At 45.3% G+C, this 15,080-nt stretch overlaps 1 protein-coding gene across 1 annotated transcript in view; it reads right to left on the bottom strand.

Moving 5' to 3' along the window:
* Nucleotides 1-4,613: 4,613 nt before the first annotated feature.
* The window catches only part of LOC115480950 (actin-like), an 81,029-nt gene continuing 70,562 nt past the window's right edge, over nt 4,614-15,080 (bottom strand). Inside the window, exon 4 of the mRNA XM_030219934.1 lies at nt 4,614-4,746. Within this exon, the coding sequence (XP_030075794.1) occupies nt 4,614-4,746 (133 nt within the window). The remainder of the gene's footprint in view (nt 4,747-15,080) is intronic.

Below are 15,080 nucleotides of genomic sequence, written 5' to 3'. Positions count from 1 at the left end.
ATCCAGCATTTCCCCTCTCTGCCTGAGGCCTGCCCTGCAATCCATATCCATCCATGCCCATCTGTCCCCTCCATTCATCCCTATCCAGCAATTCCCCTCTCCCTGAGTCCTGCCCTTCCAATCCATGTCCATCCATGCTCCTCTGTCACCTGGCCCCTCCATTTTTCCCTATCCAGCATTTCCCCTCTCTGCCTGAGGCCTGCTCTGCAATCCATATCCATCCATGCCCATCTGTCCCCTCCATTCATCCCTATCCAGCAATTCCCCTTCCAATCCATGCCCATCCATGCTCCTCTGTCACCTGGCCCCTCCATTTTTCCCTATCCAGCATTTCCCCTCTCTGCCTGAGGCCTGTCCTGCAATCTATATCCATCCATGCCCATCTGTCCCCTCCATTCATCCCTATCCAGCAATTCCCCTCTCCCTCAGTCCTGCCCTTCCAATCCATGCCCATCCATGCTCCGCTGTCCCCTGCCCCCTCCATTCATCCCTTTCCAGCAATTTCCCTCTCTCCCTGAGCTCTGCCCTCCCAATCTATGCCCATCCATGCTCCTCTGTCCCCTGCCCCCTCCATTCTTCCTTTTCATGTAATTCCCCTCTCTTCCTTCCATGACCCCCCCCTCGCATCCATGCTCCTCTCTGTCCCATGTCCCAGCCTGGCCCGCCCTCTTCTTCCCCCCCCCCCCCCCCTCTTCGCATCCATGCTGTTGTTTTTCCCCTGCCCTCCTGCTCCCAGTGTTCAACTTTGCTGCCCACCCTCTTCTATCCCCCCAACATCCCTTTTCTTTTTTTTTATTTACCTCCGTGGTGGCGGTTCCGGCAGCGCAGCGTCAGGGAAGGAGGCGGCGTTTCCGACGTCTAGCCTTCCCTTCGCTGTGTTCCGCCTTCTTCTGACGTCATCATTGACGTCAGAAGAAGGCGGAACACAGCGAAGGGAAGGCTAGACGTCGGGAGCGCCGCCTCCTTCCCTGACGCTGCGCTGCCGGAACCGCCACCACAGAGGTAAATCTAATATAGTAAAACGCACCGTGCGTGGCTGCGATCCGTTTGTTTTTTTTTCTGCCCTCGCGATCCGTGTGTTTTCCCCGCCCTCGACGTCATGACGTTTGACGCGAGGGCGGGGCAGAGACGGCTGGGTGGCTTCACACCATGAACGCCACGAACCCTTCTTCAGAGAGTGTTTTAGTGACTTCAGAACGTTGTCCTCATTAGAACGTTCACGGTGCGTTTTATTATATTAGATCATTAAATTGGGAACATTTGGCAGAGGACATTCAAGAAGAACTTTCGGCAGCCCTTTCACTGGAGTCACAACAGAAAGTGCCTCTATCCTTTTATCATAAGCACATCAGAGATACAATGCCAGAACCAAACTATAAAAAGTTGGAGGCTGACTGGCAGCAAGACTTGAAAGTTAACATAACGACAGAAACAATTAAGACATTTGTCTTGACCATTCCCAAACGCTCGGTCTGGGTGGGACACTGGGAACAACAGTATAAATTTGCTTTTCGTCTTTATATACCACCCCGGAGAGCTTTTTATATGGGACTCTCGCCATGGGGAGAGTGCCCCAAATGTGGATCAGATGGTGCAACATTGGGCCACATGTTTTGGTCCTGTAAAGGAATCCACAAATTTTGGAAAGATTTGGTACAGAATATATCTACACTATGGCAGAATAAGTGGGACTGTGAACCAATGTTATTATTCGGTCACTTAAGAATTAGACACCCGATCCCAAAAGGATACAAAAACTTCATCAATAAAGCTATTGTGGTCGCCAGACAAGTTATTTTGAAAGAATGGCTGACGCATAAATATCCCACAGTGACACAATGGCGAACACAGATGATACACTTGATGCGTATGGAACGAATTGGAATCAAGGACATGAACTCGAGTGAAGGGGAAGAGTTACAACAGATATGGTCCCCTTTCTGGAACACTTTGTCAGCTCCGGCCAGGAGTTACCTATTGAACTTATAGAGACTTAAAATAGAGGATGAGAGGGAGGGAGGGTTAGGGAGGGGGGAAGGGGATGGGGAGGGATGATATTTGGGGGGGAGGGGTTACAGGGGTAGGTAAGAAGAAGGTGGGAGTTGGGGTTGGTGAAAGGGGGGAAGGGGTTTTGACAAAGTCGAATAGGTAAATGCAAGTTATGTTGTGAAGTTACATTATATTTATTGGAATAACAAACACTGGTATGTGACATAGGGAGGGAGGACGGGAGAAAATGAAAATGATAAGAATACCTACAACTGTGCTTTATCTGTTGGTATAGTCGTTCGACTGTCTTTGGGTTTTATGCAATATGTTGACTAATGTTAAATTTAAGTCGATGTGCATCAATAAAAAAGATTTAAACATAAAAAGCAATTAAGATCCAGCCTTTTGAACTGGCATTTGGCTGATGTTTAGTCTATGCTAGGATTCTGCAGTCTCTGTTTCTGTTTTTCTTCCTCTTCTTATTCTTCTGGTCCCTGTAACACTCTTGGCATTTTATTGTTATCCACTGTGCTATGCCTCAGCGGCATTTGAAGTTAGTCTAAATAAATAAATAAAGTGCCTGCTTATGTATATACAAAATTGTTCCACATGCATTTTTATTTATTAGGATTTATTTATTAGGAGTTATTTACCGTCTTTTTGAAGGAATTCACTCAAGGCGATGTACAGCAAGAATAAGTCAAACATAAGCAATAGACAATTACAGCAGTAAAGATATTGAAATAACAATACAAAGTATGGCGTAGCATACTACTTACAATGTTAACACAATACGTAATAAAACATTTTAATAGACAGCGTAGGGTATAAGCAAAGATGAAACATATAGACATATAAGAGAGTAAGAGGAGTTAGAAAATAAGGGGACTAATTTAAAGAAAGTTGCACATGATGGCAGAGAGGTGCTTAAATATTATTTCAGCTAGGGTAGAAGTGGATAAACATGTCCTGCCACAGTATGTGCAGCCGATGCCACTCCTAGTGTGTGCATGAGACACATGCATGTGTCCCTTACAACATTAATTCCAATAGTCCCATTAGGATGGTTTAACTCTGGATTGACTTCCACTTTGCCCTTATCAAACAATGTATTAGCATGTAAACGTCTGCGGAAGATGTGTGTCTACTGTTTCCCCATTCCCTCACAGCTTTTCCCAGATGTGTGATTTTGATATTAAAAATGAAACCCCTCAAATACAACCTTCATGTACTATGCATTCCTGTACAAGATGATGGCAGGTTTCAGGCCGCCAAAAAGTGAACATGAATTTTCTAAATGACTGTGCCTGTGGGCTTTTGTCACAATTACACTGTGGTCCATCCTTATGTGCTGCTTGAAAGCAGAATGGATTTTTATACAATCTGCTGAGTAGAGTATGCTTTACATCAGGTCCCTCTGTACAACAGAGGAAGTGCATGCAAATCTGTCTCATGCATATTTATTGGAAACAACACCATAACATTGTTCTTGTACTTCATTTCTGTTGTTTTGGCTGAGAGAAATGAAGTAAAACTGAAACAAAATGAAAGAAAACCCCTAAGGGGTCAATTTTCAAAAGGAGTTATCCGGACAAGAATGGTTCCTACCTGTAGGGCCACCGAGAAACAAAGCTAAAACACCCTCTGGGCTCCCGCTGCCGCCCCTCCCACTGGGCCTGCTTACTTGTTTGTCCTGTGTTCCGGGATTTTAACTCTGCTCTGCCACACTGGTCTTTTTTTCCTGCCACGTCCCCTCCCGTGTTTGTGGAAACAAGAAGTACTTCACACAGGAAGTGGGACTAGGCAGGAAGAAGGACCTTTGGCTGGCAAAGAAGGGTTAACTTAGCAGGGTTTAAAAAAGGTTTGGATGGCTTCCTAATAATGGTCTACGGACTTTTCCTTTAGGAAGTCATCCAAACCTTTTTTAACCCCCAAGCTAACTGTTTTTACTACATTCTCTGGTAATGAATTCCTGAGGTTAATTACAGGTTGAGTGAAGAGACATTTTCTCTGATTCGTTTAAAATTTGCTACTTTGTAGCTTCATTGCTTGCCCCCTAGTTCTAGTATTTTTGGAAAGATTAAACAAGTGATTCAAGTCTACCCATTCTACTCCACTCATTATTTTACGTATATTTGTGTAGAAAAAAAAAGTCCATAAACCATTATTAGCCAGTTAGACTTGGGAAAGTCACTGCTTATCCTTGGGAGTGACCAACAAGTAATGGATCTGCTCTTTGGATCCTGTGGAGTATTTATGACCTGGATTAGGTACTGTCACAGACAGGATGATGGGCTCAAAGGACCATTGGGCTGACTCAGCATGGCACATCTTATGTGTTTTTGTTTGACTTAGCTTGCCCTGTACGGCACGGGCTATCTGATCACCTTCTGGCCCATGGCCTATCTTCTCTTTTTAATAGGGGAAGAACTTTCCTTTGGTTATGTAAAAGTCAAACTGTTAGTTGGCAAGGACATTGCAGAAACCATTGCTTGGGAAGTCTTATCAGTGAGATAGGTTGGGGGGAGGGGTGTTGCCATGAACTACAGCCCTGAATCCTCTCAAAAGATATCTGCAGGATGTAGATAAAGGGAGTAGTAATTCTGCTTTCATGGCAGGGGCACTTAGGTCATAAGAACAGAAACAAAGCTGATCTGCACATGCAACACATGTGTCTTCACGCCAGTGTTATTCTGAGAAATCATACTGCTAAAGCAGACTTCGTGGAAAGAAGTTTTCTTTTCAAAGTTTGCCTTACTGAAAAAAAAGGGAGAAGTTAACAAAACTAGTATCTAAGAGAATAGACTGACTGAATCTATTGAATTTTCTAGCTTTCTTTCATTTGTGAAGGGCAATTCTGTAATTGGGCACTTAGATTTGCATAGCTCCTGCAGGTATAAATGTATAGAATAATAGCACTTATGCCCATAAGTGTACACAGGGGCAGCCTGACCATTAGGCTGCCTGAGGCGGGGGCCTCAGCCGCAGGGGTGTGCTGGTAAATTGTTAACAGGGGGCTCTCTCTCGCCAGCAAAGTAAAAGAGAATTCAGGAGGGGCCCAAGCCCACATTTTGGGATCCATTTGTTAAAGTAACCATGGAGAACCGGCTCCCAAAATTCTTAAAAACTTAACAAACGGCTCTCGAGAGCCTGTGAGAGCCTGCTCCAGCACACCACTGCTCAGCCGGCACTCTTCAGGGGCGGCATCTCTCCACTCTTCGGGGAGTGGCCACCTCCCCCCCGTTCACGGCATTTACCTGTTTTATCACATTCCAAACACGGCAGCGGTAGAGATCCCCATACACTGCCCTGCCGCCAGCACCCGCCTCTTCCCTTTACTGCGGCCGTCTCTCTGATGTAACTTCCTGTTTTGTTAGAGGCTCAGGCAGCCGCAGTAAAGGGAAGAGACGGGTGCCAGCAGTACGGCAGCGTATGGGAATCGCTGTCACTGCCAGGTTTGGAACATGACGAAACATCACGGCCTGGGGGGAAGTCCGATTCTTAGCTCCACCTCAGGTGGCATCTTGCCTTGGGCCGGCACCTAGTGTACATGTACCAGTGAAAGAAGCTAGCAGGGTGTTTAAGAGCTATTCTGTAAGGCATGCATATAAGGCATAGTATGTAAATGCAAGGGGGCTATACACAAGGATGCAGCATGGGCAGGCAATGAACAGGACTCCTACTTATCTGTGTTACATAAATACTGTAAGGTGTGCAGGTAGGGTTACCATATGTCCGGATTTACCCAGACATGTCCTCTTTTTGAGGACATGTCCGGGCAACCGGGCGGGTTTTGCCAATCTGCCCATTTGTCCAGAAATCCGGACAAACAGGCAGATTGCTAGCCTCCCCTCCCCTTAGTTACTACTGCCCTGGTGGTCTAGTGACCTCTTCCACCTTCAGGGCAGGAAAGAGCCCCCTCTTTCCTGCCCAGAGCGCTGCCCTGCATGTATCCTTCCTGTTGGTGATCTCAGCGCCGATTCAAAATGGCCGCCAAGAGTCGACGTGACCTCGCGAGACTTCAACTCTCGGTGGCCATTTTGAATCGGCGCTGAGATCACCAACAGGAAGGATGCATGCAGGGCAGTGCTCTGGGCAGGAAAGAGGGGGCTCTTTCCTGCCCCGAAGAGGACACTAGACCACCAGGGCAGTAGTAAGGTAAGGGGAGGGGGTGACGGGGAGGGAGGTGACAGGGTGTGTGACAGGGAGGAGGGGAAAATGTGACAGGGGGTGGAGCGAGGGCGTGAAAGGGGGTGGGGCGGAGTGTGTGGTGGGGGTGGGGCATGTGTCCTCCTTTTGGGGGGACAAAATATGGTAACCCTATGTGCAAGTTTCTACCGCATTCAGGCAGTTGCACCAGCTTTTGAGCTGTCCTAAATTAGGCCGCTTAGCTATGCAGGTGCTGGCACTGAATATTGCTGGCACTTGCATAACCCCAGGCTCTTCCCCAGTGCCAGCCCCTGACCTGCTCACCTTTAGTTTGGGCAGTCTGTGGGGATATTCAGCGGCACTGTCCAGTTAAGTGCTGCTGAATATCCCCACTTAGGCAGTGGGAAACGGTTTAAGTAGGCAGGAGAGGCTACTCTCTGGCTTTATGAAGTGTATTTTGCAGGCTGATTTCTGATTTTATTTATACTCTTCAATTACCCTTATTTAGGGGCTCTTTTACCGAACTGCAGTAAAACGTGGCCTTAACACTTGCTTACGTGGGTCATTCCTGTGTGCTAAGGCCATTTTTACTGCACGGGTAAAATGGCTGAATTTATGAGTTTTTCCATTGATGGCCACATGCTAATTTTCCCATTAGTGGGGAAGGGAAGAGAAATGGGACTTGATATACTGCCTTTCTGAGGTTTTTCCAACTACATTCAAAGCGGTTTACATATTATTCAGGTACTTATTTTTGTACCAGGGGCAATGCAGGGTTAAGTGACTTGCCCAGAGTCACAAGGAGCTGCAGTGGGAATCGAACTCAGTTCCCCAGGATAAAATAGTCCACTGCACTAACCACTAGGCTACTACTCCTAGTGTATAGACATTAGTGCATGATCCCCTTCAATTACCTATTTTGTAGGTGATAAGGGCTCGATGCTAACCACATGCTAATCTTCAATGTAGCTGCGCTAACCAATTAGCTCAGAACACGCCTACTCTGTGCCCCCAGACTCACCCCCAGCACTAAAAATAAAATCTAGTTTTTTAGCACATGGGTAGTGTGTATCAATGTCAAAATTACCGTGGGACACCTGAGTGCACCCTGTGGTGAGGCATTTTAAGCTGTGGTAAGCACACCTCAGTGTTTACTGCAGGTTAGTAAAAGGACTCCTTAATTTGTAGTTATTATTAATTATGGGGTCCTTTTATTAAGCTGCGGTAAAAAGGGCCCTGTGTGAGCAGCAGGGGCCATTTTTGCCGAGCGCTGCGGCCCTTTTTACCACAGCAGATAAAAAAGGCTGAAAATAGCTATGGCCATGCGGTAAGATTGCTCTTACCACATCGCCATGCAGAGGGGAGCACTTACTGCCACCCATGGAGGTGGCAGTAAGGGCTCCCGTTCTAACTCGATTGTAACCAGGTAGCAAATGGTGCTGTCTGATTACCGCCGGGTAACTGCCATGCAAAACAATCGAGCCCTATTTTCCCCAGCACAGGAAATGGTACGAACTGGGGCTGGAACTACCACTGGCGCCCGCGTTGGGCAGGTGGTAGCTCCAAATTGGCATGCGGTAAGCCCGCATTAGGCTTACCACTGTTTTGCAAAAGGGCCTCGTATTTTTTTGTTTTATGCTTTATTCATGTCTTATGTTAATTTTTTAATGATGTTTTTAGCGATGGAGAAGCAGGCTGCAGAATGTGTTAAAGAAATAAAATAAATTAATTACATTGACCATTTGGTCTGACCTGAAAAATATCCAAAGTGGTGACTTTCTGTTTTGCACACCAAATTACTCTTCCATCTCATTACAATGAGCTGACTTAACCCCCAGTAAACATCAGGTTTTGTGAGCAGTCTATGAGAAAATGAACACGAAGTCAAGCTTTATCATCTAGATATCACAAGATTAAAAATTTAGCTTTTGACCACGAGTAGATTTGTCTTTCTCCAGCCTGAAAGTCTCATATTAATTTAGCACAAAAAAGGAAGTGGTTTTACAGAGGCAAAGAGAACCTCCAATGAAAAAAATGAAGCACTTACTGTAACTATATTTCATGTATAAAGAAACGTACTGAAAAGGTTTGAAAAATGCCTTTATGTAACCAGTGGAGGGAAAAGCGATGGTTCATCATTAAAATTCTGAAGGCAGTATCTTGTTTTTGTTGTTGTTCTTTAAGTCTGTACCCTAACTGTATTAATTTGTGCAAAAACAACAACATTAATCACCTTTCACATTCTGTGCCACCCCGCAGGGCGCATTAATGAAGAGTTGGTCATAGTTTTGCCAAGAGTGAGCGTGGATTTATAAATATCTAGTGAAGTCTAATGGCAAGCACTTACTTGATCCCCTGAGGAAGCTGTATGTGAAACGAAGAGCCTCCGTCGGGAAGATATATTGAAGATAATGCTTTTTTGTTTTGTACAGGCACATTAAAGATTTTTTTTAAATTTAGAGTGGACAATTCACATGATAAAACACAAAGATTGGTATTTATTAGCAAGTTGAGTGGTGAGCATGGACATAAAAATCGGAGGTTTTTGACCAATGATTACATAAAGAGGCATATTTTCAAAGCACTTTGGGAGGCTAAGTTCCATAGGTTTCTATGGAACTTTGGGAGGCTAAGTGCTTTGAAAATGAGCCCGCCCGTGTCCTAGAGACACTATGCTGAATGATCTCTTAATTGCAAATGGGACAGTCTATGAGTGTGCTGGGACTACTGAGGTCTTTTCCTCTCTATAAATAAGTTTATATGAGATCATTGTAGGAAATTGGAATGATAAAGTGAGTAATAATTCATGCATTTTGCTAAACTGCAGTTTTTTCCAGCTTTTTGTTTTGTGTTGACAACATCTGTACCATTGCCTAGCTTCATTCTAATTCTTCCTTTGGCCTACCTAATGTAATGTAGGAGAAGGCATTGCCTAGAAACTGGAACAAGGTCTGAGGACTGTAAAAGATTGCTGCAGACCTCGGTTTCTCTACCCTCTTTGTACTGATGTGGTAACAGGTTGCTCTTACTTGCTACAGTGGGCCTCCTCCTCTCTTTCTATTTAATCACAGTCTTAATTATTTCCCCACAGTGCTGGGGCCACACCTCCCTTCACCCAGCACCAGGCAGGCCTTCTCTGTATTCTCTGCAGTAGCAGGCTCAAATCCAGAAAACTCCTGGAATTACCGGCCAGAGACCCAGTGTTATTTCTTTAAACCTAGATACTCCTAATCAGCTCTAGCAAATTTCTAGATATGATAATCAGAGTAATAGGTGGGGAATCAAGCCATACTTCTGACATGATTGTATGCTGTGATCTTGGACAGATTACCTTTTTTTTTTTTTTACTTTTTTTAAATGAAAATTTCACATAATCAAGCCAAGTATTAGACTTGTACTGAAGAAGAAACATTTATATAGGACTCTGCCACTTCCATTTAAGAACACTCTCTCACAGTGTCAGGGCCGCCTTAAAAACTCCTAGTCCTGCCGAAGGCGGAATTGAGACAGGAGGGGTGGAACCAGGAGGGCATGGTGCAGGAAGTATAAAAGGCCAGACCAGAGCTAGGTTAAAGAGGCCCAGTAAGAAGCAGCAATGCCCACAGAAGATGCCTCCATCCTGAAGCTGGGAAACTGCAACCACTACATTCAGGGATAAGCAGTATAGAATGTTTTGTACTTTTTGGGGGATCTTGCCAGGTATTTGTGATCTGGATTGGCCACTGTTGGAAACAGGATGCTGGGCTCGATGGACCTTTGGTCTTTCCCAGTATGGCAATACTTATGTACTTATGAATTCAGATACTATCCTCGGCTTTACCATCACCACTGGGAAGCCATTCTACATATGCACCACCCTTTCTATAAAGAAGTATGGTGACAATTCTATAAGTTCTATAGGTGACCTAATGCCATGAGCATAGCACCGATTTTATAGTACCATCTGGGCACCAGGATTCCATTATAGAATATGAGTGTAAGTCATTGTTGGTGCACCTAAAGTTACGTAACAACAATTACAACAAGTCAATGGTACTTGCAACTGTTGGTGGCTAACTTTGCCCTGAAGTGCACATAACTTATAGTATTCTATAAGCTACCCACTCTCTGCCCATTTGTGCGCCCCTTGAACCTATGCACTAAGAGGTAGGTGATCAAAATGCCAGCACTGCACGGAACAGTGTCAAAGTTTACTGTCAATAAGAAGGCTATCACGTATATAAATCTTTTTTTGGCCAGTGGGAGTTCCCCACTGGCCATGTTCCCCACATCACCAAACAGGAGTGTTCTTTAATGCTTATTTTAGAAGCTCTATTTGTGTTTTGGACATAGGAAAACTGTAATTTAGACATCCATATTGCATGGATGTCCAAATGCTGATTTTCTAAAGCTAGAATACGGACCTCTAAAACTTCTGAACATCCATGTGGCAAAGGGGAGTGGTCTGGGTGTGTTTTGGGTGGGACTAGGGAAGGGCCAAAAGATGGATGTCCAGCTCCAATTGCAGAAGGAGAAGGGACGTCCATGTTCAAAACAATGGATGTCCTTATTTAGACCTGGTACTTGGCACATCCAGGTTAAAGAAAGGTTCTCCAACTGAGCATTATCCACTGAATGGGGTAAGGGAAATCATGGTATATATTTTCCTGCCCCTAGAAGACTCACCCAACAACCCCCCCCCTCCCCCCAATTACAAAATGCTGCAGTGGAATTTAAATCTCTGAATATCGACCCTGGTTCTCTGTAGGCTACTCTAACCACTAGACTACTCCTTCGCATGGACATGTCTGGCCATTTTATAATATGGATGTTCTTCTGCTGCCACATAGACGTCCATGTCCCTTGTTTTGCCCCATTCATAGTTTGGACATTTCAGTTTCTAAAATGAATGTTCATGCTGGTCATAACCAGAACTTGGACATCCATTTTTCTGTATTTTAGAGCAGGCTGTATATCTGCAGATCTTGTTTTAAAATACATGAGACCAGAGGCGTAGCCAGAGCTCAACGGAAGGGGAGGGGGGGCCAGAGCCCAAGGTGGGGGGGGGGGCACATTTTGGTCACCTCCCTGCTGCCACCCTCCCTCTGCCACCTCTGCCCCTTGCCGCTTCTGCCTCCCCGCTGCCGCCACTTCTGCCTCCCTGCCACTGCTTCCCCCCTCCACACCGCCACTGCCGGTGCTGAAAAACAGGACAGGGTGCCAGCAATGTAAGACCAGCGCGGAACAGACGCTTTAGCTGGCGGAGGTTGGGGACCCCCTGCCAGCCAGTTTGAGGGGGCCCAGGCCCCATGCCCCCCCATAGCTACACCACTGCATGAGACATGGATATCCATATTTGATGTAAGGACTTGGGCATCCGTATTCTAATTGAGCATCCTTTCTAAAATTCTGCTCCACATGTCCATTGTATTCATTCGTGGAAATAAAGTGTCCTTTTGAGGCTTGATGAGAGATAGTTAAGACAAGTGACACTATAGCATGATCGCTGACATTTTTTACCTGTACTGTTCATGGAGGATATAGTATTGGTTTTGACAACTTCGGTGGCATTGGACTCCTAATGCAGGCCAGGTGGCCGAAACACAGGCCTGTGTCGAGTCATGCCTTGCTTTGATTAAAGTTTTACAGCACCATTACTGACTGAGTGGTTTCATTGTCATCTTCTCTGTGTTTTTTTAATGTTTGAGCTGGTTTGTGAGGATTGTTTCTTCTGTATTGCTATTTATTCAATTCCAGGCCATGTCCAGGCTCTGACATTGAATATCCTAGTAAAGAGTAGTCATAAGCCAAATTCAGACCACTGTCTGGTTGGCTTAGCAGATAAAGTTAGGACAGCCTTTTTGCTGTTTTAACTTTATGTGCTTATGTAACCCATGGTTTGTTTAAGAACATGATAGAGTGAGCCCCAGGTGGCAGGTCACTGGGGGAGTGGCTGGAGGACCTGGGAGGAGCTCAGAGAATATATAAGGGAAGCCCCGTGGGGAAAGGAACCTGTCTCTGGCTCTGCCTCTTGCTAAAGTAACCAGCTCTGGGTGTGGGAGGTAAGTGTTACTGTTAGTTCCCCTGACAGATGACCCCATTGCAAGAGAAGGGGAAGTCCTGTAGCATTGTAACCAGTGGATTGATTATCTGGACAGTAAGCTGTTATATTGCATCAGCCATTATAGGAACCAGAAACTCAGTGGATTGGAGAGTCCGGCCATAATTGGGGCCCGGGTGGAATTGCAGTCTACCTCTGGCTGATAGCGAGACCTTTGGAGTGGCAGCCCGAAGGGATTATGCAGTTACTGAAAGTCCAGTCCAGATTGTATTGAAGTACATCGGGAGTGTGAAATCTGCTCTGGGTTCTGACTGAGCTGCAGGACAGGCATGAGGGCTAAGCACGTGTATTAGCCCAGAAATGTATTGTTGCTTATGATCCACCTGGAAAGCAATATGAAGTATAATTGAACTGTATGAAGACCAATGCAGTGGAAACAATTAGTTAAGAAGTTAATAAATGTTCCAGTTTCTTTTAATCCTCTGAGTGTCATGTGGTTCCTGAATGGATAAGCTAACGGGACCAGAGTGAGTAAGTGATAAAAACAAGCAGTGCCTCTTGAGCCCCTTCTAACCCAGGATAGCAGGACCGGATTATACTTACTTAACTGATTAGCAGATTGAATATCACTGCTAACCAGTTAAGTGTGCCTGCTCTGCCCAAGTTCCATCCCTGGACTACCCTGGCACTAACCAGACAGTGCCACGGTGGTAACAGGCAATATTCAGCAGTGTTGCCTGCTTATGTGCTGCTGAATATTTTTATCTGGCCAGCTCAATGGGATTTAACTGGGCAGAAGCCTCTCCTGCTTGCTTAAACCATTTTGAATATCAGGCCCAGTAAAGCTAGACCATTGGTTATCACTCCAGGACAGAAATAAATTCCATCTTAATTACAGTAGTCTAAATGCCTTTTCTTATAGCAGCAGCACCAGAAGAAGAAAATTAGCTGCTACCTATAGGGATATACATTTGTTTGAAATGACATGAGAAATATAATTTCCCATATAATTTCATATAAGTTTTACCCAAAATGATAGGAAGCCCCCTAAAAAAAATGTTTCACTTCCTGTACCATTAATAGTGCACACTATTAGTCAACTAGTGTGCACTATTGCTCAGTAGTGGGCAATAACGTGCACTATTTGAGCAATGATTGCTCCGGAAACAGAAAAACATTTTTAAAAATCTCAGTAAAATGAAAAATCTCATCAATGACACGGGAAATTTAACAAAATGACAGCTTTTGGCCTGCACACTCCTATTACCTGAATATCTCTGGAGGATGTTTCTTTATGTGGCAGCAGAATTTTGAAGACTAGCAACTTCAACCCCCAACAAATCAGTCAAACTCTTATTTCTCCAAAAAACAAAGAAGAAATAACCTTTTCAAAACGCAAATAGAAAAAACATAAAAGCAAAAGTGACAAAGACAAGTCCCAACAGATGATTCCTGGTGATGTAAAATAATTTATTATGTTGAAAGAAAGACTCTATACGAATTTGTGTTTCGGCCAAAGGCCTTCATCAGGAGTCTGATCTCACAACTTGTTCTCAAATACTGTGATCTTAAACATGTGTATACAGGCTTACCACAGTAAACTCATTCCTGATGTCGCTGGGTGCTTGCGCAACACGACTTTTTCTTCCCTTTGGCCGTATCTTCATGAAGGTGTATAGGCATGTTTAGGATCGCTTTATTTGAGAACGATTTGTGAGATCAGACTCTTGATGAAGGCCTTTGGCCAAAACATGAATTTGTGTAAACTCTTATTTACAATACACTTTTCCACAAAAGTGTTCAAATCATGGATCACCATAGCATTTGGATTTATTACTCACCTTTTCCAAATCCAAGCTCAAGGTGAGTTACGCTTAGGTACACAGTTATTTGTCTGCCCAAATGGACTCACAATCTAAGTTCCATATCATCAAGCTGATCAATCCATAGACTGGTGGGTTGTGTCCATCTACCAGCAGGTGGAGATAGAGAGCAAACTTTTGCCTCCCTATATGTGGTCATGTGCTGCCGGAAACTCCTCAGTATGTTCTCTATCTCAGCAGGTGGTGGTCACACACAGCAGCAGCTCTGGCTAGGCCTCCAAGCCTAATCCTTAGGTTTTGTTGAGGCCTGGGGTTGAGGGCTCTTTTGAGCAAGTGCAAACCTGGTGGTGCCAGGTCCCTCCTTTTCTCCCCCCTCCCGCTGGCTCCGTTTAAAAAAAAAAAAAAAAAAAAAAAAAAAAAAATTTTTAAACGTCTTTAAAGGCGTTTAATTCGACGTTTCTTTAAACGTTCATTGCAGCTACTCACTGGGACACCAGTTCGTTACAGCTCGGAGCGGCAAGCAGGTAATTTTACCTTTTTATAGCGGGCAGGGGGTTCCCCGATTCTTCTCCTCGTGGCATATGGCGTCGGAGGGCGAGGGCGCAAAGGGTCGCTCCCCGGATCGCTGGAGCGCTTCTAGAGGGGATGCGGGGGTTTTACAACCTGATTCGCCCTTGATGGGTGACAGTTTAGTGACCGATGAATGTCCCGGTCGTTCCTCCGGCGTGGCGGTTTTTTCCCGCCATAAACGCCCATCCCCCGCTCCTCGCCTCCGCCATCTTGGCCGGCCACGCGGCTCGGACGGCTTCTTCGTGGGCCGCCCTTGAGGTTGGAGACATTAATGCCATGAACGCCCTTAATTTGGGCGACGGCACAAGCGGCTAAAGTTAAGCGCCGTTCTTCCCGCGCGGCTCCTTCGCGGAGTTTCGCGCCGGACGCCATTTTGGATGCGCAGCATGTCTCTCCCCCGCTATTGCGAGCGCCGGTTGAGAGTGCGTCTAGGGCTGTTGCCCAGGCTGCGGAAGTGCACAGTCTGGGGGGTTTCTCCCCCGTGTTTGTTTTGCTGCTGCATCAGGCTT

The sequence above is a fragment of the Microcaecilia unicolor genome, chromosome 11 (assembly GCF_901765095.1).
Source record: "Microcaecilia unicolor chromosome 11, aMicUni1.1, whole genome shotgun sequence".
Taxonomy (NCBI): Eukaryota; Metazoa; Chordata; class Amphibia; order Gymnophiona; family Siphonopidae; genus Microcaecilia; species Microcaecilia unicolor.
Note: the sequence above shows the minus strand (reverse complement) of the source record. Positions and strands in the feature narration are given on the sequence as shown.